At 41.2% G+C, this 27,514-nt stretch overlaps 1 protein-coding gene across 3 annotated transcripts; it reads right to left on the bottom strand.

The window, feature by feature from the left end:
• On the bottom strand, nt 1-27,514 carry st3gal4 (ST3 beta-galactoside alpha-2,3-sialyltransferase 4). 3 transcript variants are annotated; one of them, XM_080459571.1, is made up of 12 exons: nt 27,078-27,514; nt 21,521-21,588; nt 18,521-18,592; nt 16,806-16,887; nt 16,367-16,456; nt 14,990-15,087; nt 14,138-14,201; nt 13,445-13,540; nt 10,942-11,131; nt 10,329-10,466; nt 2,416-2,568; nt 1-2,324 (listed from the first exon to the last, which is right to left on the bottom strand). In XM_080459571.1, the coding sequence occupies exons 3-12, from the start codon at nt 18,576-18,578 to the stop codon at nt 2,235-2,237; spliced, it is 1,059 nt and encodes a 352-aa protein (XP_080315697.1). In that variant the 5' UTR covers nt 18,579-18,592; nt 21,521-21,588; nt 27,078-27,514; the 3' UTR covers nt 1-2,234. The 3 variants fall into 3 exon arrangements, with proteins under 3 accessions (XP_080315697.1, XP_080315698.1, XP_080315699.1); XM_080459572.1 differs by having other exon boundaries at nt 18,521-18,570; nt 27,078-27,474; XM_080459573.1 differs by having other exon boundaries at nt 18,521-18,673; nt 27,078-27,425.

Here is a 27,514-nt window from a genome sequence, read left to right as displayed (position 1 = left end):
GAAAATTTCAAGTCTGAAGCACAATTTCTCAGCTTCGATTTTATTTGAAACAATGAAAAATGCTTCTCAATGTAAAATGACTTTTAAAAAAAGAGGTAGAAGATTCCAATAAAGAACTATAATGAATCCAATCATTTGTCTGTAAAAAAACAAAACAAAAAGCTGTTAATATCCATTAAGACGGGCGTGATTGTGATTTGGGAATAATAGTAAGATGTTCACCATGAAATCTGAAAATGCAATTTACAGCTAAACCATGTTACAATAGCCCATGTGAGAACGCAACCATCGTGAGATTGCAGTTTCACGTTTAAAAAAATAAAAAATACATAAATAATGTGGCAGTGTCATAACATTTAATTAACAGTTTAAAATGACTTTCCCTCCACGTCTGATCCGCCGTATCGTGATATATGGGTTTTGCAGAAGCACAAATTACTGAAATTACTCCATCCTGTGTTGTTGACATATTACAACGTCATAATTAAGGCTGCAGTCTGTCGTGGTTAAAACACATCTTTCAAACGGTGTGTGCTGAGCTCAGCTGATACACTGACACTGTGCAGTGAATTGCAGCTTAGCGATAACTCTTTCATGGTCTGACCTTGAGAAGAAAGTCTGCATCGCTATTCAAAAGACGCAACACTGCACTCAAGTGTATTGCCGCTTCAGACCGGGGGCATTAGAGCACACGTTTTGTAGTATCACCATTGTTGTATACAGCAAATGGGATAAATTCATATTAACAGCAGCAATCATGACTGCATTACAGCATTCACTGTACTTTCTTGCGAATTTCTAAAACAGTTGTCCTGTGTTATTGTGGTGTTGGATGATGCGCTTCCCCCGCCCCCCGTCACGGCGGCTGTAGTACTACCATGTGGGTAATCACAGTTTATAAATGCCAAGGGCCCTGCTCCATTCATGTCAACACTAATGAAGGGGCCACGTGAACACAGAGCAGAAAACCATCATTAACATCTGTCGCCAGCAGCGACTGTGTGTTAGTCATTCTCGATTATCAGCATTGTGCAAAATCTCTGGTCTTCCAGATGTTCGTACTGCAGATGTGTTGCCATGCACATGGACTAGTGCTCGTTTCCCTGTTACCATCACCTCAGGCACTTAAAGATGGGCTGCTGCATGACTGCACCATGTGCAGTGCAGTGGACGACCGAGAAGCACATTGTGCATGCAATAGACTCTCTGCCATCTAGCGGCGATCAATGATACGACATGACATGTCAGCTTGGTTAGATCTGCTCCGAACAGCAGAAAAAGCAAACAAAACATATATAAATTGAAAATAATTCTCGTCATTTTTTTAATACATTTATGTTCATTATGTACATTAAAAATATCCAGTGGCACTATTCGTATCTAAAAAAAAAACCAACAACATCTGAATAAATTAAATGAATGACGCAATTATTGTGATCAAAATGTGAAATAAAGAACAAAATACAGGCAGTTTTTACAGTCCAATAAAGTAAAGTGACTCCAACTGTAGATTTGTGGGCAATTCATTTTCTTCTCATTGGAAATAAAACACATACTCAAAGTAAATCCAACCAGGCTCCAGCACGTCCCTGTACTTGAAAGAACATGTCTCAGTTCAGAGGAAAAGAATATGTCGAAGAGCAAAATGAATTTGAAACCGTGGTGAGTGTAAAAGGAATAATCCAGACTCATCTGTCCCGCAGCTCGCTAAAACACGGATCGTCTGGAAGAAACAACTCTCATCTGGGCTCGGGTTGTGAAACGCTTGATTCCCGTAATGTGCCAGTGTTACGCCCAGTGGAACTATCCAAGATCAAATGTAAACAGATGAAACAGGAAGTGGGTGATCGCAGCCAGGAGAGTGGGTCACTACATTAACTTGTCAGTGTCCAGAAGATTAACCTAAAACGTTGACTGTCTTCCAGAAGTTATTTGAAACGGTGAGCCACGTTACCAAAAGTCATACCAAAGTGAAGCCTCTTAAAAGCAGAAAAATTACATATCAAGTCTTTGTTTCCATACAGTATGTATGTAACATAAGGTGCAAGGGAGGTACGTGTTCATTAATGGTACCAAGTGACGATGAAGCAGCAGAAATGCCCCGGCATCCCACTGCTGAAGGCACACCGGTGTCCCGTGAAGCTCCTGCGACACAAACCAAATTTGGAATTTTGGTTGTTCTTTATTCTTTTGCTTTGTTTTTGTTTGTTTTTTTTAATCTGGAAAAGTCTGCATCATAAATGTGGGTGCAGGTAAAAAATGGCTCCAGAATCCTCCAGTCTCTTCAAGACTTCTGCTTCATGCTGGACGTCGTGGTAAGAGTTCTGCAAAGGGCCAACGGGGAGAAGGAGGAGGAGAAGCGTCAGTATTGGGAACAGCGAGGCTTCACAGACGCTAGAAAGGAGTGTTACCCACTTTCATAGACTTCATGGTGTCGTATCCGTAGTAATGGATCGGCTGCCGCGGGGTCCTTGAGCTGGGGTATCCAAATCCAGCGACGTGGACTACATCACAGTAGTTGAGAGCAACGAAGACAGCGAGGATACCCGTGGTCGGATGCACCGGCATCTGAAACGAACGACACACTTCGTGACGGCCGGCGGCAAATGACGAGCGTGGTTTGACGGTTCCAGACATTAACGTAGTAAAATTAAAAGAGACACCGGGAATGGGCTCAGAGATTGTAGTCTGGAGAATCAGTCACGCAATGAAATAATCTGGAAAAAAAGTCAGATTCGCCCTCTTGGATTGTATACAATATTTCATTACTGTGCAGCCCACAGTAATGAAAACTGTACAGCCTGTACTCTATCTCACTGCTTTCTGGAAGTTTAGAAACTGCCTAGAGATCACACACAACCTATTAAGTTATGGATATGAGGAGAACGCATGCCGAATCCCATCAGCTGCGACGGCAACACACAGGTTGAGAAAGGCACTATAAGCCCCTTGATGACATGTGATGTTATCATGAGTCAAGGGAAGTGTTAAAGGTCCGAGACTTCCTTTAGTGTGAACCAGATGTTACTTATATCCAGCTGCATAAAGCATGAACGTAATGAAAACCTTCAGCAGCGGCTAAACTAATAATGCTGAAATAGCTGGAGCAAAGAAAACAAGAGAAAGGTTATCTGAAAAGACTTAACAATCAATCATATAAAGAAAAAAAAACAAACATTTTAAATCTATTATGAAGTGAAACGGCGCTTGGGACATTGATTTATCAGTTTGCTTGAACATGCGTCCAAAACAAGTTACTTGATTTCAAACGGTAAATCTTCCATATTTATGTGAATTTATTACACACAAACAGGAATGTTTCACACAATTAAAAAAAAAAAAAAAAAACAATAAAAAGTTTTAGGCTATAAATCACGTTCCTGTTCATCTTTCTGATGCTTTCTTCAGGGTTTGCCACAGCAGGCCACCTGTCCTCATCTCATCTACTGCCTCCTCTACTGTTACACCAGCTCAGATCCACGACACCCAGGAAGCTTCTCTGAGGTTTTCCTCTTCTCGTTCTCCCTGGCAGCTCCATCTCTACACAGCATATGTCCAAACTATTTAAATATAGCTTTATCTGGAGCTGGTCAGTTTTTATTCTTATCCATCCTGATCCACCCAATGAAAGTTTTTGCATCTTAATAAAAAACACAGCATCTCACAAATCCCATTTTTCTAAGCTTGAATACTTTATATTTGTCTTTCTATAACTGACAAAACGATGAACAATACATTTATTTTGCAGCCATCAGTGACAGATGAAAGTCTCTTATTTGGCCACTAGATGGCAGCAGAGGGAAGCGCGAGGTGCCGCTAGAAGACGACACACGTGCAGACTGCAGCCCAATGAGCATATGTTAATTGTATGTATGTCTTTTGCAAATCAAAACGTAATTATTTCCTAAACTCTGCTACAGAAATATACTACACATAAACATTTCAACTCTATTCATTCTAGTTTAATAAGCTTTAAATATAATGCACAACATACATCTAAATGGCAGCTTAAAACACATTTTAAACTTTGTAAGAGTGGAATTATTAGGCGACGTTTTACTTTATTTGAAACGGCAACCCGCTAAGCAAACCCAGATGATTGTGGATCTAAGGCGAGGTGAAAGAACCTGTCAAAAGACAATAAATTTCCATCATTCCTACAGCACAGATGTATCTTCTTTTGATATCTCTGCCTGTAACATTTCACCGCACTTCAATGGAGTGTCACTCTGTAAACTGGGGTTATTCCACCGGCTCGGTTGCTGCAGGCTCTCCCGAAGAGAAGCGCTCTTGATGCCAGTAAGCTCTCTGCTCTCTTTGTGAGATTGGATTTTCTTTCCTTAAGCAAAATATTTGAAGAATGATTTACTTTCAGCTAAAATGCATCATTCTCAGGGTTCAAATATGTAAGCGAGCACTTGGAACAGGAGCAAAGTGCATCTATAAAGGCGTTCTTGTTCAGATGCTCAAAGCCTATATCAAAGCCAGATATATGAGAGTCGGCCTAAGTTGCCAGTTGAAAGAGAATGTGCATGGTTGTTTTTTTGTTTTTTTTCAATGCAGAGAGCAAATATCTTTCTGTTTCGTTTGCAAAGTCTGAGATCCGCTGACAATCCTTGTAATTGTGTCAGGCAGCAGCGACTGACTGAGTGGCCCATTAGGTCGATCCGAAAACAATTACAAAGATGAGATCGGAACACAAATACCAGACTACAAAACTTCGGGCACTCCCATGATCCCCGGATGTTTCTAACCAGAATGATCCACTCAAGTCTAACAAGAAAAAAAAAAAAAAAAACCTTCTATGAGGACCTCCCTGTGGTCAGGTGATTTAGCTCGCGTCCACAAATCCACCGCACCATTTCTCTCTTCTCTCAACCCTTATTTCATGTCTTTTCTCCGCTGTCAATGATATAATTACAGCCTGTAATTTCCAATAACTTACAAAAGAGAGCTGCTTCATAAAATGCAGCCGGGGTCCTTATCGACACCAACAAAATTACACCCAATTACTTGTCTTCCTTGACTGCCTGTGATCATTGAAGCTGGTTTTAAATCGCTTCTCATTGTTTTCGCAACAAGTTCAAACTATTCTTAACTAATACTGCGCGTTAGGCTGAGTTAACGTGACTTTTTCATGGCACTCGGTACGACTCACTAAGACCCAAAAAGTCTACCAGAGATATTGATCCCAATCGGATCATTGTGAAACAGATCCAACATTGCTTGTTGTTTTTGTAAATAAAAGGCACATATCAAGTACAGTTTAAAGTTCAAGGACACTCAAGGAATGTTTTTATTCACTAAACTACACTAAAGGTTATTTCTTCATTGCGATCCTTCATGTGACATGATGATATGAATTAGTTGGTGTGTGATAATGTATCACTACAAAGTTTTTATCAAATCACACAAGAAAGTAGCTTCAACAAGCAGGAAGAATATTAAATGCTTCGCTTTCATAAGTAAAAAAAAAGTAATAATAAATTTTAAGAATTCCAACAAACTCTGAAATTTACTGACACTCCATGCCTTTTCAATTTATCTTGAATATTTAAAAAAAAAATTGTGGGGGGGGTGGGGGTTTGTGGAAGGAAGTAGGACGTCTTACTTTATCATATTAGTACATTTGTTAAATTGTGCATCCTTAGTATGAATAACTGTGACTATCTGTCACTATGATTCTTTCACTCCCAATTGTCCTCGTGGAGTTTAAAACAAAAAGGATGGATATTTGTGTTAAACTGTATTAACATAAAAAGTCTAAAAAGGATCCTGTCTTAGGACTTAGACTTCTCACATTATACAGCCTTCCTGTCAGGATTATTATCAGAAAACACTCCTTCAACCTTCATGCCTATGCAGATGACACACAAATCTATTTATCTTTGAAGCCTAATGATTTTTTTGACTTATCCTTCAACTCCCACTTTAAATAAGTCTGCATGACTGCTTTGTTTAACCTATGTAATGTTTCTAAGATCAAGAACATGTTGACTCAGACTGACGATGAGAAACTAATCCATGCATTTGTTACTTTTAGATTACACTACTGTAACCCTCTTATCAGTGTCCAAATAACTGCTTGAAAAGTCTCCGTTAGGGCTGGTTCAGGACTCCCCGGACCATTTTCAGGTGAAGTTTCTATTGGTTTAGAGTGTTGGATGACCCTACACTAAGCTTCTTTCCTCTCTCACTCGCCATACACTGATGTTTCACTGTAACATGTCATTCAGTGCTTGTTTTAAGATAGTTCTTATTTTCCACTGTCACCCTTTGCTTGCTCAAGAAGGGACTGTTGGTTTTTTCTCTCTCTGTAAAAGTATCTTGATATGACTGTGCCGTGTTTGCCTCTGCTCCCCTGAAAGTAGTCCTGCCATACATTTTCCTACATCTTCAAGCATAACTTAATAATGTCTCATCGTATGACCAGTGTAATTATGTTGCTCTGTATTTTCTCTGCGTTTCACCCATTTTTTAAAGTTCAATGCTGGTCACAAGAGAGAGTTTTAAGTTGTTTAAATGTACGAAAGAAAATTAAAAAATATATAAGTAACTTGGTTTGTATAGTAACAATCCTATTGTTGTAAGTAAAAAAACAAACAAACAAAAAAATCTCTCTCTCTCTTTATATATACATAGATAGATAGATAGATAGATAGATAGATAGATAGATAGATAGATAGATAGATAGATAGATAGATAGATAGATAGATAGATAGATAGATAGATAGATAGATAGACAGACAGATAGATAGATAGATAGATAGATAGATAGATAGATAGATAGATAGATAGATAGATAGATAGATAGATAGATAGATAGATAGATAGATAGATAGATAGATAGATAGATAGATAGATAGATAGATAGATAGATAGATAGATAGATAGACAGATAGATAGATAAACAAGGAAGAAAATAAATAAATAAGACACATTATCTGACTCCACTGGCATCTTTTGCCTTGTTTGGGGGGGAATAAAGAAATAAAGCTAATGCAGAGATTTAATGAGATGAGAAACGTTTGCTGCGTTGCCCCGGGCTGCCTCAGGTTTTGCACAGACATGTGACATTGTTGTTTGCCTCTTCCGTACAACTCTGTCAATGATTATCCATGCTTACAGAAGCAAGAAGAGGAAGCTCTGCCCATCTCACTGCAAAATACAGCATGCTTTCCCAGCAATTTCTTTCACATCCTTCTCCTCCTCTTTAATAATATCGTTGTGCTTCCTTATGCAAGAACCTGGCTGCAAGGACTTTCCTTTTGTCTAGTGCTCGCCGGTGCATGTGCCAACATTTGCAATGGCTTTCTTCCAATATTTCTCAAAACTGGAGTTTCCAAAGTATTGATTTTTTTTGTTTTTGCCTAAACTCAAGATCCTTGCTCACAGAAAAAAAAAAAAAACGGACTCAGACAGAGTCATTTAGGTTACTCTCATTTTAATAGTATCTACTTCAATCTGAAATAGTATCCATGGAGATAACCAGCTGCAAACATAGCAACATGGTCGGAGAAAATAGGCATGGGTTAAAGCTGATTCATTAAAAACACATTTTAGGACGACTGAACATGAGGCACAATATGGTTGTTGGTGTTTGTCAGTAAATTTCAATGTCGTGTGAGAGTTGTCAGCCCTGGTGCACTTCTAAAAGAATAGATATTTATTTGACAGGGTTTAATCCAGTCAGCTGGTGACGTAGCTTCAGTCACTAAGTGGGAGGATCTCAGATTAAAATACAATTTAGGAAAACCCACAAAGGGAGTGTGAACCCCTCCCGGTTATTTGAATCCTTCATACTTGTTTACTCTGACTTATTATACAATACAAGTATTTGTTTATGAAAGACTGATTTCTCCCTCCAACATTTGGAAACCATATTTCAGTTAAGGATGGTTTTTCTCCCCGAGTGTGCAGGTGCATTGCATTAATGAAGTGGCATTTGCATATACACATGCCTATATACACCCCAATATTGCCAGCAACTCACTCTAAAACCCTCAAAAAAGGAATAATCTCCACTTTCAGAACCATTAAAATTCCACTTATCATGCTAAGTACCATTTGGCAAAAGAGGCATCAGCTCAGACTAAGAAAGTGTGCAATATGAAGGAATCATCGGTTATCAGCAGCAGCACTCACATGCCGGGGACAGGCTCACGACCGCAGGCTTCCCTGAGCGATCAGTGAAAAGAAAGAATGGGTACACATGTACCAGGCAGCAGCGCTTCATTAGTCAGCTGCTGGACTCAGTGGCACAAGTGGTTAGATTTTCCCCAAAATAAAGTGTGCTGTAACTGAATATCGGGCCGGAAAAACCACGATAAGAAGCCCGAAACCCCCGCTGCCGCCGCTTCTTTAATCTAGACACAGACGAGCACCCCACCATGGGACACAGCTGACATTCTATACGTGTCCGCCTCATGTGAACGGGGGAGCACCGAAAGCTCTGGAGCAGCCCGGCACATAGTTTGGACATAGGCCCGTGGATCCCTTGGTGGTTGGGGAGGGGGGAGGGGGGGGGGGGGTGCAGACCAACACACCTACACAACTTGTGCACAATCTTTTCACTCAGGATAACAGACAGAATGTGTTGTTGGATGTGCACACTGGAGAGAGAGTGAGAGCGAGAGAGAGGGAGAGAGAAGGGGGATAGAAAGTGTTTGCATGTGTGAGAGTTTGTGCTGTGTGTGTGTGTGTGTGTGTGTGTGTGTGTGTGTGTGTGTGTGTGTGTGTGTGTGTGTGTGTGTGTGTGTGTGTGTGTGTGTGTGTGTCCATGTGTGTGTGTGTGTGTGTGTGTTGAGGAGGTCCTTGTCTATCCAGCTGGGTCATTAACTGAGGGAGGGTGGGGGTATGTGCTAAGAGGAGGCCCGCTACAGTCAGGACTCCTGCTGGTGTTTGGCGGATGAGGAATACCCCAGGACAGAGAACAAGAATTCAAACAAAACACACTGATGACAACGAAACAAATCAAAGTTTTTGAATGTTTTCCCTTATGACTAGGAAAATGTTAGTTTCTGATTTTTTATATATATTTTTTTAAATTCTGCAACTTTTAACTGCCCGTCCCGATCCTCCCGACGCTTCATCTCAACATTTTTCTCCTCCTTCTCCTCCTCCTCCTCCTCCTCTTGCCCACCTTCCTCTCCCCCGAGGCTCTTTCCATACCATCCGTGCAGATGGTGGAGAGCTCCTGTCGGGTTGGCCTGCTGACTGCCTGCAGGACCGCCGCCTTCCCACTGCTCACTCTTCTCATGCACCATTCAGTTGTGTTTGTACTGCAGTGCAAAAGGGTAACCACCCCGTCACTCTTTGACAAAAAGGACTCGGGAGACCGGGAGGGGGGGGGGGGGGGGGGGAACGGCGGAACCAAAACACAACTTGGCCTGGGCCCACATCAGGAACAATCCACACGCAAACACACGAGTCCCATTTCGGCAGATGGGATGCAATAAAAACGTCACTCCGCATGAATTGTGGCCCGAGTCGAATCCCAGGGTGTTTTAAAAATCTGATCCGCAAGAAATGCCATGTGTCACGTTTTCCCGTTGCACAATTGTTGCTCTCGCACAAGTAAGTTCAGGGCAACGCGTCCGCGTTTGTTTTGCTGAGGCTTCTAAGTCTTTCATAGTCAACAAAGATGGACTAAACCAGGAAATTCAGGGGGGGGGGGGAGAAGATATTTGCGTCAAGGTCTTAATTCTGGATGTTTTTCTGTTTCACCGGTGGGAATCGGCCTCTCAGAGCAGGAACGCCGAGAACTGTCCTTTATCCAAAGAACTCAGCCTCTGACTAAAACATACACAATATTATCGCTTCCCTTCAAAAGCCAATTATTTTTCAGGGATCCACCATGAGGCTTGTAAGACAAGAGGCACTTATCTTGTAATGAGATACCAGGATGCCAAGCGGGAGCTAATCACCATGTTTTCGGGTTCTCGCGTCCACAAGATTGCCACTGACCTTCAGCATTTCACCTAAACATTTCGGGAGCGATGCCTCTTCCAATAAACTGTTTATCAGCGGGCTCAGGACATTTCACTGGAGAAACCGTGGCTAATCAGCGGACGGCCCATCCGCCCTTGTTAACGTTCATGTGGGAGGTGGTGAAGGGCAAAAGGGGCAAAAAAAACAAACAAAAAAAACAAGAGTGGGATGAAAGAAAGCGAGAAAACAAACACGTGGGGAAGGAGTGCGGAGTGAAATGTGCCACTGAAAGAAGCCATAAATGCACAAGTTTGAGATTCAAGAATCAGCGAAAGCAGAATGACAGGAATCAGGTTCAAGCTCAGTCACATTTTGGTTCAAGATTCGTGATCCCTCACCTGTTTGCTCTTGGGCTGCAGAGGGATCTGCAGCAGTTTGTCTGCAGTTTGGTGCAAAAAGTGTGGATCCAGCACTCGGATTTTATTCATATCCCCTAACCAGATTTGAGGAGGGGGCTTCCAAAAACCTTTCCTGACCTGGAATGCACACAGAGCAAAAGGGGAAGACGACAAACAGGATCTCATGAAACTGCAAGGAACAAAAAAATAAATAAAAAAAGACAGAGAGTTAAAGTTTGCTATTCTTAGCCTGTAGAATACGTTCATTTATGCAAACAGAGACACAATTGAACCTGTGACTCCTTCATGTCTGGAGGCAACTAAATCGATGTGCAAATTAGCGGGTAATGACCCTGCAACTATTAGCAGGAGGGGGGCCCGGAGGTGCCGGGAGCAACAGAGTGAAGGATGTCTGTGATGGAAACTGCATTTAACTCTCAAGGCCATTGGCACCGCTCGAGTTGAACCTCTTTAAGTATTTGATCCTGGTATGGACGTCTGGCAAGAGCTGGAAACGAAACTAAACACAGTGCGAGGCGGAGAGTTTGAGAAGGAAGCGAAAAGCTGTGTATGTTTGTGTGTGAGAGAGTGCATTCTCACACATATCCTGTACCCTCTTCTCATTATAGAGGATCTCTTTGAGCCACCGTAGGTCTTGCTGTTTGAAAGGCACCATGACCATTAGAGTGCCGGGCTCGTTGTGCTGTCCGGGGTTGGAGGAGGCTGACTCGGGGTAGAAGAACCTCATGGTGGTCTTGTTCCCCACGTCGTCCTCGTAGCCTCTCACTGGGGCATCGTTCAGCCTGGAGCCGGAGCACACTGTTACACTCAGGAAACGGGACTGAAACTCAGAAACTCAAACATTTGGATGGGAACAATATGGCTGAGTTTGATGTGCTACAAGTACCGGTGGTGTTTAAAATGTGATGAAACACTACTGTATGTACATACTCCATCACAACCCAGACTGAAAAAAGCCTGGAGAAATAAAATATGAGGGTAAAGTATGATTTTTTTTTTTTTCTTTTCTTTTCGATTCAGCATCATTTTTTGATTCAGGTCAGCTTTCAAAATTACAGCAAGTCTGTTCTTATTCATATCTCTCACAGTGTCCCATTTTGAGGGAACCCAGATATTCAGTATACTAGCAATTTAAATGTTGCATTAAAAATACACCCGGCACTATTTTTTGACGAAATTTATTCATCACTCATTTTTTTAAGTTTTAATTTTACTGTTATCGACTTAAAAGAGCAGCGGATAGGCCAGTGTGCAGTGGAACTCACAGCATAAGGAACACCCAGACCGCTGAGGTCTTTGGGAAGAGGTTCACTAATTATTTCAGTAAGAAGGAACAAGGTGAAGCAGCTTGTTGTTACTACACTTTTCACATGTGGCGCACAGCTCCTAAACACCTGGAGACTGCTGAAACTTCTTTTAAATGAGGCTTGAGAACACTATCATTTGCTCAGACTATCCGATTCACAATAGATTTATTAATCGTGTTGTTTTAATCTATTTCTTTCTTTTCGTCGTAAAACACTGTGAATTGGCTTGTGTCTGAATGGTGCTCTGTAAATAAACCTGCCTTGCTTTGCTACAAATATAATGATTTGTTGTCTGCCTATATAAGTCACTCTTAACCGTAAAAGACGTGCAAATTTCCATATCAGACAGAACATTGTGATTACCGCTGCAACATGTCCCTTGACAGCATTTCTGTTGTATTTACTGTGTTTTCTTATTCCTAATTGTACACAATTATTTTTCTTGTAATATTATACAGAATTGAATTTCACTATCCTGTTATCGACTGTTGATAAGCAACATCAGCAACTTGTTTCACATCTGCATTAATACCAAACAAGCAAACGTTTGCTAATTTCACATGCAGTCAAATTGAATTTTAAGATTTACTTGATTCAGTCCTATAATTGCATGTCATTTTCAATTTTTTTTTAATTAAAGTTAATGTTGAATTCTTGTTCAACTCTTGTAAAGGTGACACCGTCATTTCATGAAGACTGTAGTGACTCGGTGGCAAGCGTCTCGGATGTGAAAACACGCTGTGAAAAAGCGCTGGAAAAAGTCGTCTTGCAAACTGGAATGTGGAGGGGCTCAACATTCATGTTTTATTGAGCTGAACAAATTCTTGGACAAAAGTTTATAAAATCACACAGTAACTCCATCCCTCACCAATTAATTAAGCCAACAGCTCACACACACACACACACACACACACACACACACACACACACACACACACACACACACACACACACACACACACACACACACACACACACACACACACACACACACACACACACAGAAGGCCTTGTTTTGTTTAATGATTAGTGTGCACTTTGAAAGTTTAAGTCTCGACAGGCTTTAAAACGGCCGAACTGTGTTTCTATGACGGAAGCAGCCCGGTGACGTCAAACACTCAGGCATGCAGCGATCACTGAGTGTCAATAACCCTACTCGACTTGGCCGGGGGGAAACCAAAAAGTTTCTGAGAGGAGGCATGTGAGGGAAGTGGGGGACGGCGGCTGGTGGTGGTGGTGTGGAGGGGAGGGGAGGGAGAAAAATGCATTGTGGCCAAGCCAAATTCGAGCTGTTTGAAATGGGCTTAGAAAAACTCAGAATGCATGGGCTCCTTCCAAAGCTGTAAAGTCAGATTTGCAAAGTGCCTTGGTCTATGAGTAAAAACGATGCTTTCTCCTCTCCTTGAAAGACCTTTTTTTTTTTTCAATCAGAATTTCCCTAATTGCCATGAGGACGGCTCTGTGTCAGAGTCAGATGTTACATGGTTGGATAGTGTCCATCACGAATCTGCAGCCAAGTGAATTTATATCCTTCTCTTAAGAGTTGGAGGGGGAAAGAATTTGCAACGCTCCATTTTTAAGGTCATCCAAGATCAGTCTGTTTTTAATTTCCCGGTCATAACTGTCTTGAAACATGATGGTAGATACGAGGACAGTTTTTGCCTTAAGTGTTATTACGAGTACTTGGCAAAATACAGAACTTGCGTATATTAGAATCATTAGATTGGAATAATGAGTATATGTGATTATACTTTTCAGACACTTTGGTGTGGTGTTGTTCTTGCGTACCGAAAGACTACGTCGTAATTGTTGATGACGCTTCCCAAGGAGCTGTTTTTTATGGCGAAGCCATTGCCGATGACTGCACACGTTCTGCATTCAGGACTGGAAGAAAAAAAATCAACAATCACAAATACATATTTAATTCCCAGCATGCCCCCCCCCCATCCCCCCCCCGTAGTTATTGTAATTATTTACGTGAAATCACGATCAAGTGGAGTTAAATTCAATTTATCAGAATTACACTTGAAATCATGAAGCAGAGAAACTGTTATACAGTGAACAGCTTTAAGAAGGCCAACGTCAATCAAACTTTGCAACATGAGCTTTGCGATATTTAAGTTATCAGAATGACTTTGATTGTGGCTTTAATAGGATTTTAAAATACTTTTATTAGAAATTTGCTCGAGCGTAACCAACAACTCATCATCACCAGCGCCTAAGTTTGGGTACATTATTCAATTCAGTTCAACTTTACTTACATATCTCCAAATACAACACGACTAGGCACTTTTACAGAGAAAAACCAAACAATTCCAGACTTTAGACATGCTGGATCAAGTATTCACTAGATCCGACAATACAAATCCTACACCACCTTGGGAGAGCCAAATAAATAAACGTATACAGCTACAGTACATTGTGGCAACAAATCAAAGACCTTGAATATGTGCCAAGCTTCAAAAGCATGCTGACACTTACTTTTCAATGTCATCTGGTAACTGATAAGTTGTAGTCACAGCCAGAACTTTGAGAAGCAGCGGCTCTGCGAGGGAAAGTGAGAAAAAAACAACAGGTGAGACAGTCAAGCGTGAAGGCAGATCACATTAAAACGGCTGTTTTAAGACTAAAAGATTTGTGTCATGTGTCTTCTCTCTCTTGGGCTGTTTCTATGCACCAGGGTGATGCTGTGTTTAGCGCGTAAGCTGTGTTTTCTTCATGTTCCAAATGAAGGTCCAAACATTAGGCTCTGTTTGTATGACCTGCTGGAAACGGCAGTTTCGGTTTTTTTATTTTCTCCGGGGTTCAAAATGGAATGATATGATGAACCCCATCTGTTTGAAATGCGATACTGCTGAACACGTTGGTGGAACAAGGTGTCACAGCAAATAATTCTGAACTAAGAAGGATTACAACACATAACAGCGCCTGAAGGCTGAGCCGCATTCCCTTTTCAAACGTGTTAATTACAGACAATAAACACAATCAGAAACCCTGCAAAGGTTTTTCAGACATTTTTAATTATATTGAAGGTTTTTTTTTAAATTATTATTATTAATCATTACCTAATATGCCATATTCATGAAAGCAAATGCACTTTATGGCAGATGTGATCCTCAGTGTGTCCCATTTATCGATGGATTTTAAAATGCAACTTCATTTCATGGAGCATATTTTACCACTCCAGCAGTCATGATTTACATAATCAGTCACGAACCCTAACCCAGCCTTGGGACTGGTAAACAACTCCAGCTACTGAGGAGCGACTGCCACAATGATGACCAATTCAAGAGTAACTTGTGAAACATGGCGAGGAAGCTTAAGTCAACATACCACTGCCCTTAATGCCATAAGGTAACGCCTGCTTCGACAGATGCTCCCGCCAGAAGAAATCCTCCAGTTTCAGAAAGAGCTGAGTCCGTCGAGTGACGCTGCACGAGAAGCGTCACATCAGGCATCACAGCATGAGACTCTGCAGTGTTTTAATGTATACATGACTTATATTACAGGAGGCTTTGTGGCTAAAAGAGCAGGGGAGGATACGAACGAGGCACGAGACTGCCGGGAAGATGAAACCTCCTTTGAGTTTTTTTTTTTTTTTTCATTTTTGGGCTAAAACCACTTTTAAACCGCACAATAGACAATATCATGTGCACTGCCAAACAGTACAGTGTTCATGTGGACATGAAAAACAGCCGTTTGCGTTTGACTGATGCCTGAGCTTTGCCAAGTGTTCTGGGATCCATTAGGCAGGTAAACCAGTCTCATTATAACAAAATCAGGCGTGTACATTATGTCATTCAGTCGCAATTCCCCTCATTAAAATCCGCTGTTGGCATTCTCTCTGCTGAGGAGGGGGAAAAGAAAACAATAACATTCACAGATCCTGCGGAGGGAGACAAATGTGGCAGGTTGTAATATGTGAAACAGTTGCCTTTCTGTGTTTGCTGGCTCACAACTCCAGCTGTTTATGACCTGCTGTGTTTGACAGTGAGTCGCTCAGACATTTATAATCCGTGTGTGCCAGCTCGCGCTCTGCGGGAGGTCAGGATAAGTCCCGGGGAGGGGCCTAATTAGAGAAATGTCACTGTGAGTGCCTGGAAGGCCTCCTTGTGACTGTAATGACTGATGTGGCAATCCGAGAACAGCGGACTGGCAGCCTAATACAAATCGCGTTCTGTAATGAGTGGGGGGGCTAAAACACAAGGATTGTGAATCGTATCCATCTGAAAGGTCAAAGGTCAGGCAGTGGAAGTTCTACAGTGTCCTTTGACAAGCGTGGGAGATACTGCTGCAGGTGGAGGCCATATCACTGTTTGGTAACAGATGAGCTGACATACAATAGGACTCGCAAATAGTGAAGCCAGAGAGAAATAAATGTGAGCAGGCTCACGCAATGTGGAACAATGATTACTTACATAACAAGCTATTGTCCATTTCCAGAAAACTTTATTCAGTTGAGTCAACCAGTTTTTAAGGATAAGTCTACCCCGCAAGCATTTCAGCACCACATTCCACTTCAATGATCAAAACTTCAGATATTAAATAATAAGCTCTGTTCTTTTTCACAAAAATCTCCTTCTGACTGGCGAAATCTGAAGGAACCTGGCACCTCGAGTTCAAGTAAAACCGTTGGCACACCGTCCTTCTTTAATAAGCTTTACACTGCCTCCTGTTTTTTAAAAAAAACACAGACATGCCATAACTCACTTGAAGTTAAGACTCTCCCATTTCTTCACGGTGAGCCAGCCACCACACGGCGACTTGCTACTGTGTAAAGACTTGCTGTTGTTGTTGTAGCTGAAAGACAGACAATTACCACAGCTGGCATGAAAATGAGCACTTGGTCCGTAAAAAAAAACAACAACAAAAAAAAAACGCATAATGCCAGTAAGTGGGTCCAGACCAGTCAAAACAAAATGTGTGAAGGCCTCAGCTGACCTGTGGCTCTGACCACTCCATGATCAGAATGTGGACTGTTGGCTTAACTTTTAGTGACTCAGCACTGCTCAGGCCTCATGAGATTCCTTCATATACCAGAAATGGGCAATTTTGTGATTGTGTGACCCCAGTACCAGAGCAGCCAAAAACAAAAAAACCAAAGGAGAAAGAAAGGCACGTCTGCATTAGTGTGTATGTGTGTAATTACCTTTGAAGTATAACATAGGAACAGTAGTATGTGACAAAGGAGATGAAGAAGAGGAGAACTGGGAGAAGCCTAAGGCACCATGCTGGAGTGAACACAAAAGAACAGAGGCGGACATATGAGAACATGCAGTCTGGCTTCACTGTACAGTGAGATCTAAACTGTTTAACCCATGAAGACCTGCAGCAGCATCTACTTTCATTCCTTTTTTTCGATAGACTGCATTATCGGTGAGCAAGTCAGAGTTTTTTGAAGTAAATATAAGTGCAACACCACAACCTGAACATTTTCACTCAATTGGCAATCCTGTTTATCATGTTTATATTTACACTTTGCAAGATCATCCTCTGGGCTGGACCCTCTGGGTATATATTTGAGTCCTTTGCTCTAAAGGGAGCATTGCTTACATTTCACTTCAGGTCATAATGGGTTAAAAACAGTGCAGGGGCTGACTACTGGACAAAATAAATAACCAAATGGGCTTTTAATTAACAAACGACGGTTTTTCTGTTACACCATTTGAAGCAGGTGTGTGGCTTTATCTTTCACGAAAATGGTTACTGAAAAACAATACTTGAATGGATAATATTAGATTTTCAGTACTGGATACACAGGTTTACAGGAACCAGCGCACTCATAGTGGTTTCCGTGTGAGAGAAATGAGAAAAACTAACAAATGAGCGAGAATCACTTGAATTTGAGCATCGTGGCAGAAATACATATTTTGTATTTTGGCCAAAATACATGAAACACTTGATTGGTTTGAATTTAAGCACATATAATATTAAATGCTGCAGGTCTGTTTTGCTGGTAAACGGAGTAAGTTTAGGTAAACGCTCACTAAACTGCCTTGGGCCAGGAAGTCGACAAATAACTCATATGCTGTTTCTTTTGCTCATGCTGTCAAATGACAGTGAAAGTGAGTTTGGAGGCACATGACTCAGTTTCTATTTACCCCCTCACTTCACATGAGCAGTATATTTGCCCCCATGTCATTAAATTTAAAGTGAAACTTAAAAACAGCACTATGTGATAAAGCAGACAAAGAGGGGCTGAATTGAGTGAAGCATCGACCGATACTTTTTTTTAAGATAAAAAGGCAGCAAAATCCATAAATCTGCACCTGCACCTGGACTACTCATGATCTTACTTATTTTCTATTTGTTTGATGTTTAACACACTCAGTGTGTGCATGTGTGTGTACGACATAGTAGTTAATAAATGAAGTAGGGATGGTTACCAGGGTTATTATATCAGTAACATTGATAAAAAAAAAATGATCATAACTATGATTCATTCTTTCATTAGGTACATATATACACTCAACAATATGAACCCTGCTGAAAACTACAGCCTCTCGACTTATATAGTTCAATCACATCCTACACTTTACATTTGCAAAGGTGGAAGTCACGGTTAAAGCTGCTGTGGTAGCACACACTATGCTGCACACGTTATTCTAATAACGTGGCTGGTGAAAGCTTTTACTGCTTTCATGTTAATTATGTGGTCACAGTTTGACAAAGTGCATTCAGTGTCTGTAAATCATCTCAATATCTTTACTTAGCACTACTTATGCTGAGAGCTACTGGAGTAATCCGCTGTGTCCACAGTAAAACCCAGTTGATAACATAAACATCAGCAACATCTGTTGAAAAGAAAACATATATGCATTTTATGCACAGATTTTCACACCCATCAAGTCGAATGGAGCTTACTTTTAGTTGCCTTCTGGGACATCTTCACATACTCCTCGGTCTTCTCCTGTCTACACATTGCACAAAGTCATCCTGATTACAGTCACAGAAAGGAGAATGTTTATTAGCACTTCTGAAGCGACTTCTGAAGCACACAGTCTGAAAGAGGAACCACTGTAAAACACACACACACTGAGTCAGAATGGCCATTTTAAGGGAAATTGTTCCCAATCAGTCACTTCCTGTAGATTCAGTCTAAAGACTTCCTTCACCACAATTCTACATTCAGTCAATTAAGAGTTCATTTAATAAGTTAAGACTATACTGAATGCAAACTTAACTTTTTGTCCCCATAAGTTGGTTTACAGTCAAGTTTACACCCCCAGTACTACAGAACAAGGCACAGCATGTGCACAACAATGTAAGACAACAACAACAACAACAGTTTGCAGAACTGAGTTAGCATCGCTAGCATGATAGCCGTTAGCTCATATTGATCCTACCTAGGTCGGTCAGGTAGCTACATCAATGTGTGAAACACTGAGCAGGAAACGGGATTTATTCGGAAACGGTTGGCCGTTAAATCCCAAAATCTAATTGATTGTTCCTTGGATGATGACAAATCATCCCTGAAAATTTCATGCAATTCGGGTACATCGTTTTAACGAAAAGTTGATAACATGCATACATATATACATACAGATAAAAATACAAACAAACCAATAAGTAAAGGAGTGTCGTTCCTCTCTCTGGTCTGAGATTGAAGATAGCATCAGATAAAATGCTCATAGCATCTGAACCCCACTGAGACGATACCGTTTGTGCGTTTGTGTGCGTGACTTGTCCCTATGGAAACGGCTCAACTACCAGGTGATGGAGAGGCTGCAAGGCTTTCTGGGAGGCGTACTAGTGGTATTAATACTAGAAAATTCCAAAGGACATTTAGTGTGATGAGATGAAAGGAGATGAAAGGGACATTTTTTCGCAATTTGGCAGTTTTGGGGGATTGTTTCGGAAACGGTTAGTCGTTAACGTCCTAAAATGTAATCGATTGGTTCTTCGACAATGAAAAATAATCCCTGAAAATTTCATGCAATTCGGGTAAGTAGCTTTGCGAAAGATTGGTAAAATACATACATACAAGCATTTAAACATACATACATACATACATACATACATACATACATACATACATACATACATACATACATACATACACACAGACGAAAACATAACCTTTTCGGCCAACTTTGTTAGTTGCTCAACTTTCGTCGGCAAAGATAATAAATAAATAAATAAATAAATAAATAAATAAATAAATAAATAAATAAATAAATGATAGATAGATAGATAGATAGATAGATAGATAGATAGATAGATAGATAGATAGATAGATAGATAGATAGATAGATAGATAGATAGATAGATCGATCGATAGATAAATAGATAGATAGATAGATAGATAGATAGATAGATAGATAGATAGATAGATAGATAGATAGATAGATAGATAGATAGATAGATAGATAGATAGATAGATAGATAGATAGACAAAATCAGAACCTTCTCGGCCAACTTCGTTGGTCACCCACTTTCGTTGGCGAAGGTAATAATAAAAAAAAAAAAAGTGAAACAGGCACAGAAAGCTGAAAGGGAGAAGGACAGCAGATGAAGGCCGATCAGTTTAAGAGGATAACGCGGGACTGATACTACCCTGAAATGAGGGATATACTACATCAGCCTCAGTTCAGCTATGCTTTGGAGAGTTCAGATTATGGCTCAGATCAGCTTAAAGGGCATTTAACACAACACACATCTGACTATTTATTGCACAATGCACATCTTACCCTCAATCTCTTCTAATGCATGACATGTAGAGCCCAGAGTGCCTTCGAGAAGGGTTTCTATGCCTGAGCTCAGCCTCAAAACCAACAAATGACTGGGAATCAATAGTGAAGTGAAAGAGTGCACAGCTGAAGGTCTATTTTGAGATACATGTGCATGCACATGCCACATTGAAATAACAGTAACATAATACTGCTGCAAAATCTCCCAGTTAATAATGCTTGCCTGAACTTGCAGAGCGAAGCCACATGATCGATTACCATGAAGAGAGAGAGGCTGCAGATTTTACTGCTAAACATGAGCAGTCCACCCCCACCGCCATAGGAAACTAAACACTCATTTCACAATATGAGGCATGACATGATACAACTGCCTCATGAGTCTGGGTCTCAAATGGAGTCGGTGTGTGTTCGTCCTGAGCCGGACACGAGGCCGGGTTCTGTTTGTTTCCTATGTTATTGTTTAGAAAATTACAAATGGGCTGAAGAATGTGGGCAGGAGCAAGCTCAGTGCATCTTTCTCTTTTTTCTTTCGTGAAACATGCAGAGTCAGTTCTTTTTTCCTTCTCTCTCTTTATTGGCAAGACTTCAAGCTGTTGAACCAAGAGGCGAGGCCAAAACTTCACACATTATGTCATGCACCCAAACATTCACTGATGAGTAATACTTGTGAAATTTGTATATTTCATCAGTGTGCATAAAATGTGGCCTTGTCATTTATTCTGAATATATTATTTTTGATCCTTGTTTTGTGAATATGTTTGGATATTTGAACTGAACGCATGAATAAAAAAGAACTTCCCTCTAGGACTATTACAGTATTTTCTGGTCTATTGCATTCTATCGTATTCTATACATTTACAGGGTGGATTAGTGGTTAGCAGTGTCAACCGAGAGTGCAAATATCACTAGTTCACACTTCAATGGGGGTGTGTGGCGTCAACATGTCTCTCCTTCATCTGCACTTTGGTTTCCTCTAAGACAACATTTTAAAGTTATGTTAGGCTCGCTGCTAATTCTCAAATTGTCCAAAGTGTCAATTTTGCAGCTAATCATTGCATAATTTGTTGAAATGCAGAAAGGGAAAGAGTCTCTTAATTTCATGAATAACTCGTGCTGACGGGCTGATAATATATATATATAAGCTATAATTGTATAAAAGAACAAGACATCTTACCTTTTCCCTCTTTCATCTCAAAAGATTGTGTCGTCAGTGATTCACATAGAATGAGTCTTGAACTCTCCCTGTGGAATGAGCACAAAATAATCAGACATATGAAAGCAATTGGAGAATATCTGAGCGGTTTGCTTGTTATTGTCTTTTGTTTTCAACTCGAGTCTGCACTTAATAGGGTAATTGCAGCGCTACACAAAGAAAAAGTCCCCTTGAGAAGCGCCAGGCTTGGGCAGAGTAGTGCACAGTGGAAGTGTGTATTTTGAAGAATAAATGGAGCAGCACCGCTTCACAGTGAAGTGAAACCACAGTATGTTATCGTACCACGAAGCACGGCAACTGACCAACATTTTACCAAAGAAATGTATTTATCGAAGGAAGCTGTTTAATTTTTCAAGCTGTAAAATATGGAAATGTAAATACGTTGGTTGTAATTCAAGTATCTTAAGGCTTTAGGGAATCGTGTCGTATCATACTCAGTTTCCTTGACTGTTTATCTTTGGACAGTGTTTTAAATGTGAATAAAGGTAACTAGCTCTACCGAGAGCGCTGTGACTCACAACCTGTTGGAGACACATACCAGGTCCCTCCCACTCCACAGTCACTGGAGGGAGGACAGGCTGGCGGGCAGGGAGCGCCTACAAAGCCACGAGCCCTGCTGGATGGCTGAGTGACACGAGCTGAAGTCTTCTCGAGATGCTGAGGACCAGCAGAGCCGGGTAAGTATAGCAAAGAGCAAGGGTAGGATTTAGCCCCGTCAGAAGTGCCCTTCACCACAGACACTCTTTAAAGCATCCAAAGTCTGACTGCGGATTGCGAAAGAAATGCAGACGGACCACTTAAAGAGCTTAGTCACACACTGTAGTGATTAAGGATGCGTCAGGCATCTACCACGAAATAGCTCAGTGGAAGTAATTTCAGAAAAGGCGCTCCATGGGAAATTTGTTGTCAGCAATTTATTGGCTGAAGCTGCTTCCGACCAGATTCCCAGGGTAGGTGAGGGCTGGGAAAACCAAGCTGGGTACTGAGAATGAAGACACACTCCACACTACTAGGTCCATATATTCTATCCTGGCGGATACTTTTTAGTCTTTGAGTTGTGTCTGTGTCATTTTGACACAGTGAACAAAGTAAACAGCCACTCTTTGTCATTTATAAACATCAGCTCTAAAAGCTGATGGATGATTTGTATGCTCGTACTCATTTTGAGTTACTGCGCCGGCATTTCCATTTCACACGCACGCCGACACCGCCGCAGTGTCCTTGTAGAAAGTGAATAAACTCAGAACAAAGAATAAATGGCCTCACGGATTTACTTTGCAATTTATCGTGTTGATTCTGACTGGGTGAAGTCCTTGCAGTACGGACATAAATAATGACTCAAAATGACCTTTTCCTCTAAATCCTCTCCCTCGCACCCACCAGATGATTTCCCTCCGCCACAGACACACTCTCTAAAGAAAATCACATGTCCTTTCTGCTCCCACAATAGAAAATCACCTCTAAAAGACATAATCCTACAGTTTAATCCAGTCAGAGGAAATAAATCTAGTCCCCATTTATAACATTTTGACCGCTTTTATGAGAAGTGCTCAAAGAAATTGCAGGCTTTAATGAACCCTCTCTGCTTTGAAACTCATCTGCACACATTATCGCAGTCCTATTTTACTAAATTCACTTTGGAATGGTTTTTCAACAGTGATATGCGTCCCCATACCTGGGAATGACGCCCCAGACGTGTTTTAAACTGTGTGCTCCAACCAGCCAATCAGAAATCAGACCCTACATAGTGTCATCGGGGGTTTAGCCAATCCCAATCAAGGTAGACCCTCCCTTTGACCCTCCCACAATTAGGCAATTCTGGCACATGGCAGGAAGTATTTCCTCCTCTTCCCAAGATGGGCATGTGTGGGCGGAGCCAGTCCAGATAACACAGACACAGCAGATTCTGAATGAAAATCCAGGAAAAACTAGATATGGGGCAATAAACTTTAAATCCAACACTTTTGGACTAATGAGACCAATGTGGAAGTGTTGAAAAGGTGTATAATATGGCCCCTTTAAGGCACTGTTAAAAACCCTGTTCAAATTCGACTAAAACAGTTGGTTGAAAATATGGTCTTCAGTCTACTCATCCATCCACCTGATATATCATTTTATCCAGTTAAAGCTTGTGGAGCACCAGTTAATCCATGCTGACTATAAATGAAGGCAGATGGATTTATAATTGAGAAACGTTATTTAAAAAAAAAGTATTCAAGCCTTTTACCATTCTGAATACGTAAAGTCTATTGAAAGTGTTTGTCTTTAGCAAGAGGAACATCCCATCAGTGTATCTTTTAGGAGTAACTACAGGGACAGAAACAGGATGTACTGATTAAAAAAAGTGAAGCCCGCAAACTAAAAGTCATGATGTGTTGAAATTGGAAATATTGATCAATGGTTGAAGCACGTTCCGAAAACACAACTGAAAGGTAATACAGGGAGGGCTAAGTACTCAACCCAAATCTAATTTTATTCACTTACAAATCTAATTGTCGAGCAGGTTTCGCCTTTTTCCTATGTGTTGTCATAGCAACTCATTGCAACTTGGGCTGTACTCTTTTTCTTTATCTTTTCTTTCTTTATTTTTTCTGACAATTGCTGCTCTTCCTGCCATAATCGAGCCCCCACACTTCAAGATCGAGACAACCTGATGTTCCTCCCGGGGGAACAAAACTGATTAGCGAGATGAAAGAAAACAGGTAAAGGATTCAAACTTTTTAAATGGCTAAATTCGTTTATATAAAGTGATGAAAAGACTGTAGCATTGCTTGAGCTCAGGGGCAGATATTCAATTTGGAGTAAAAAGAGCTTCTTTTTTTTTTTTTGTGAAGGGGGAGTGGGTCCACCAACTGATCTTTCTGAAAACTGTTAGAGACTTGATACCTTTGATTTTATAGCTCTAGAAATGCACAATTCCGTGTATATTATTATAAGTCCTTTCCGTTTTTTATTGCTATACAGTTTTAAATTGCATTGTCCTGTAACTATATTTGGCGGGCGATGGAGCAGTGGAGAAGTGCTATATACTGTAAGTAAAAAATCCATTTACCATATGAAGGGAGGTTCAGTGTCATGGACAGCAGGAGGCGCATTGTTCTTTTTTTTGGTGTTGCTCATCATGAATGAGCAATATACTAGAATATACATCCAATATTACGTTCTACGCAGTGTCATCTTGACTCTGAGACTATAATATAACTTGATATGAATCAAAATCAAAACGAGACTATTTGCTAGTGTTTTTAGGGTCAGTCGTATCTTAGGCTATCCCGGAAAAGAAACTATTGGCTCCACCAAAGGTGGGCCCTCCTGATCCTGGAGGGGTTCCGTCGTGCCTGGTCTCATCTCGTCCGTGCCGGCGCGCACCCGACTGTAAGGAGCAGCTCGTTTTATGGCTTTCTGCAGAACGTCATTAAAGTCAGATGTGGCGGGCAAACATTCAAATAATGTCATCAGTGTTGACCTTCAAGGCCGGGGGGTGCCCACTCGTGCGCTGCAGCAATACCTGACAACAGTTCTAATGTAATGAATCGGAGTGCTGTGAATCTGCGCGCGTGTGCGTGCGTGAGTTCTGAAGAAATCTCCGACATCAAGTTTTGCTTGAGCTTCATAAGAAAAATAGTAATTACAGTGTTAAGTTTGATACTAATCTGACTGATCTGAGTTCTCTCAATATTCTGAATAAGACAAAAAAAAACATGATAGAACAGTCTTTAGTTTCTTTTTTTGAAACCTGATGTTTTGATATCGATGTGTTGCGTATATTTAGGTTACACGCAATCTTGCATCTTGCAAACATTGTGCATCCTGTTAATGTGAGATCCCAGTGGCCCCATTTCAGCAGCCAATTTAGCTCACTTTTATTGCAGTTTTGCCGATAATAACATGCTCTCATGAAGATGAAAGGGCCCAACTCCATAACAGTTCTTGAAAAATCTATGAAAACCTCTGAAAATGACTTGTGGGGCTGGAGGATTTAACTGCAGCCACCAGAGGATTATTACATTGGCTTGTGATGATCGCTGTAAAAGAGGACTCGTGCTCATCATATCTTTCAACCCAGCCTAATTGATTCAAGCAGGAATGAGTCATTACACTGCGGAGGGCATGTCATGTGTTTTAGCTGATGTGCTACATGTTGCCATGTGCTATCCCTAGGCCCCATTAAACGCAACATCTGTGGGGGGGGGGGGGGGGGGGGGGGGGAGAAAACCCTCCATTTCTCTTTTGTAGCAGCCTGAAACAGAGTAATGCTTTTTTTTTTGTTTCCCAGCAAGGAGACATCAGAGGTTATACCATGGCACTATTTACATATAACGGCTGTACCAACCAAAATTCAATTTGGTAATTTCCCCACCAAGATGATACAAAGTGGAACAATCTGAAAGTCATTATTACACTGTTATAAGGGATTATACAGACTAAATGCAATGCTCCCTGAGCTCATAAAAACTGTGTAATAAACCAGCTAAAATAACATCAGTTCAGATTCCTGGGGAAAGTCTAGAGAGTCTGGCACTGTTCTTTTTCTTTTACATTTGTTTGCACACAGTAGCACCTACTACAGACACGCCCAATCACACACTTCACAACTTTACATCCTCATCTGGATAATCAGTATGGAGGATGAATGGACCACACATTGTCCTGATCAAGCTGTGGGACGCACTGGCACATGGCCAGCCAGGAACAAGGATCTTGTCAAAGAGTGGGCCTTTGTCAAGTTGGACATACAGTGAGGAAAACTGCAGCTCAATGTCACTGTCAACTGATCTTGTTGTATCCAGCTATTTAAATTGTCACGAAAATAACTCCAGAGAGCAGATACATACTCTAAAAATATCAAAAAGTGAACCCAGAGGTTAACATTTAAAATGATCCTTTGGTGACTCTACTAAGGGGCAATTTTGAGACATGGTGGATGTCAATCAAATGTGAAATAAGGCCATCTCAGCAAATGTATAGAAATGAAATGAAATCTGTTAATGCCAAAAGACTGATCGTTTTACTCACATAGATGCCAGGATGCCTTTGACTCACTGTCAGCACTGACCAAAATGATGTCTGTCTTTGGTGCCCGTTTGGTAAGAAATCACATGGAGACCAGGAGGTTTCCAGACTGTAGCTTATATTCCACTTCAAGTTAATCCCACAGATCTGAGGGAACAGGACTCTCCGTGGTTGAATAAATGCAGTAATGTATGTCATTATCCTGCACAGACACAGCCATACTGCTGCCAACTCTTCCCCATCCCCATCTACAGTTCCATCCTCTATCCATCAAACAATCCGCCAAACACAATCAAAGTATAATGGCACTGACACGGATGTGCGGATCAAGACCCGCGCCACTTAAATTAAACGTGACGTCTTGGTACGCAATGTGGCCACTTAACAACACATGTTTACACCTTCTCCTCACGCGTCCTCAACTCTTAAAAACACAAACGCACCGGGGGAGTTCTTCTACTCCAGGTTGGATCGAGATGTTTGCTCTGACATGATCTTTACTCACCAGCGGCAGCAGTGCAGGACGGGTGAGCTTTTAATCCGCGGAGCGCCCCTGTTGTACTGTACAGTGGTGTTGCAACCAAGTTCACGGTGGTTTTCTGGTGAAAATTCGCAGCTCGGGAAACGGAGAAACGCGCGTCTGGCTTCAGCGCGCGCACGAGAGGAGACGCCGTGATGATGGGATGAGAGTGTCAGAGCTCATCCCCCCCGGACAAAGCAGCGCGGACACGCCAGGCACCCTCCCCGTCCACCCTGTGTCGGACTTCCATGGGTTTCTCATGCGGATAGCGGTTCGCTTTCTACCCGTTTAACAGCCCCTTCCCTTTCCACGCTCTCTGCGCATGCGCACCGCAGCGCGCACCGCTCCAGAGGCTGCAGATTCCTCGGCTTCAAATGAGGACAAGTCAAAACTTGATGGAGTTGGTTTAAAAGTTCGCGTGT

This window comes from Lipophrys pholis (assembly GCF_963383615.2).
Source record: "Lipophrys pholis genome assembly, chromosome: 3".
Classification (NCBI taxonomy): Eukaryota; Metazoa; Chordata; class Actinopteri; order Blenniiformes; family Blenniidae; genus Lipophrys; species Lipophrys pholis.
Note: the sequence above shows the minus strand (reverse complement) of the source record. Positions and strands in the feature narration are given on the sequence as shown.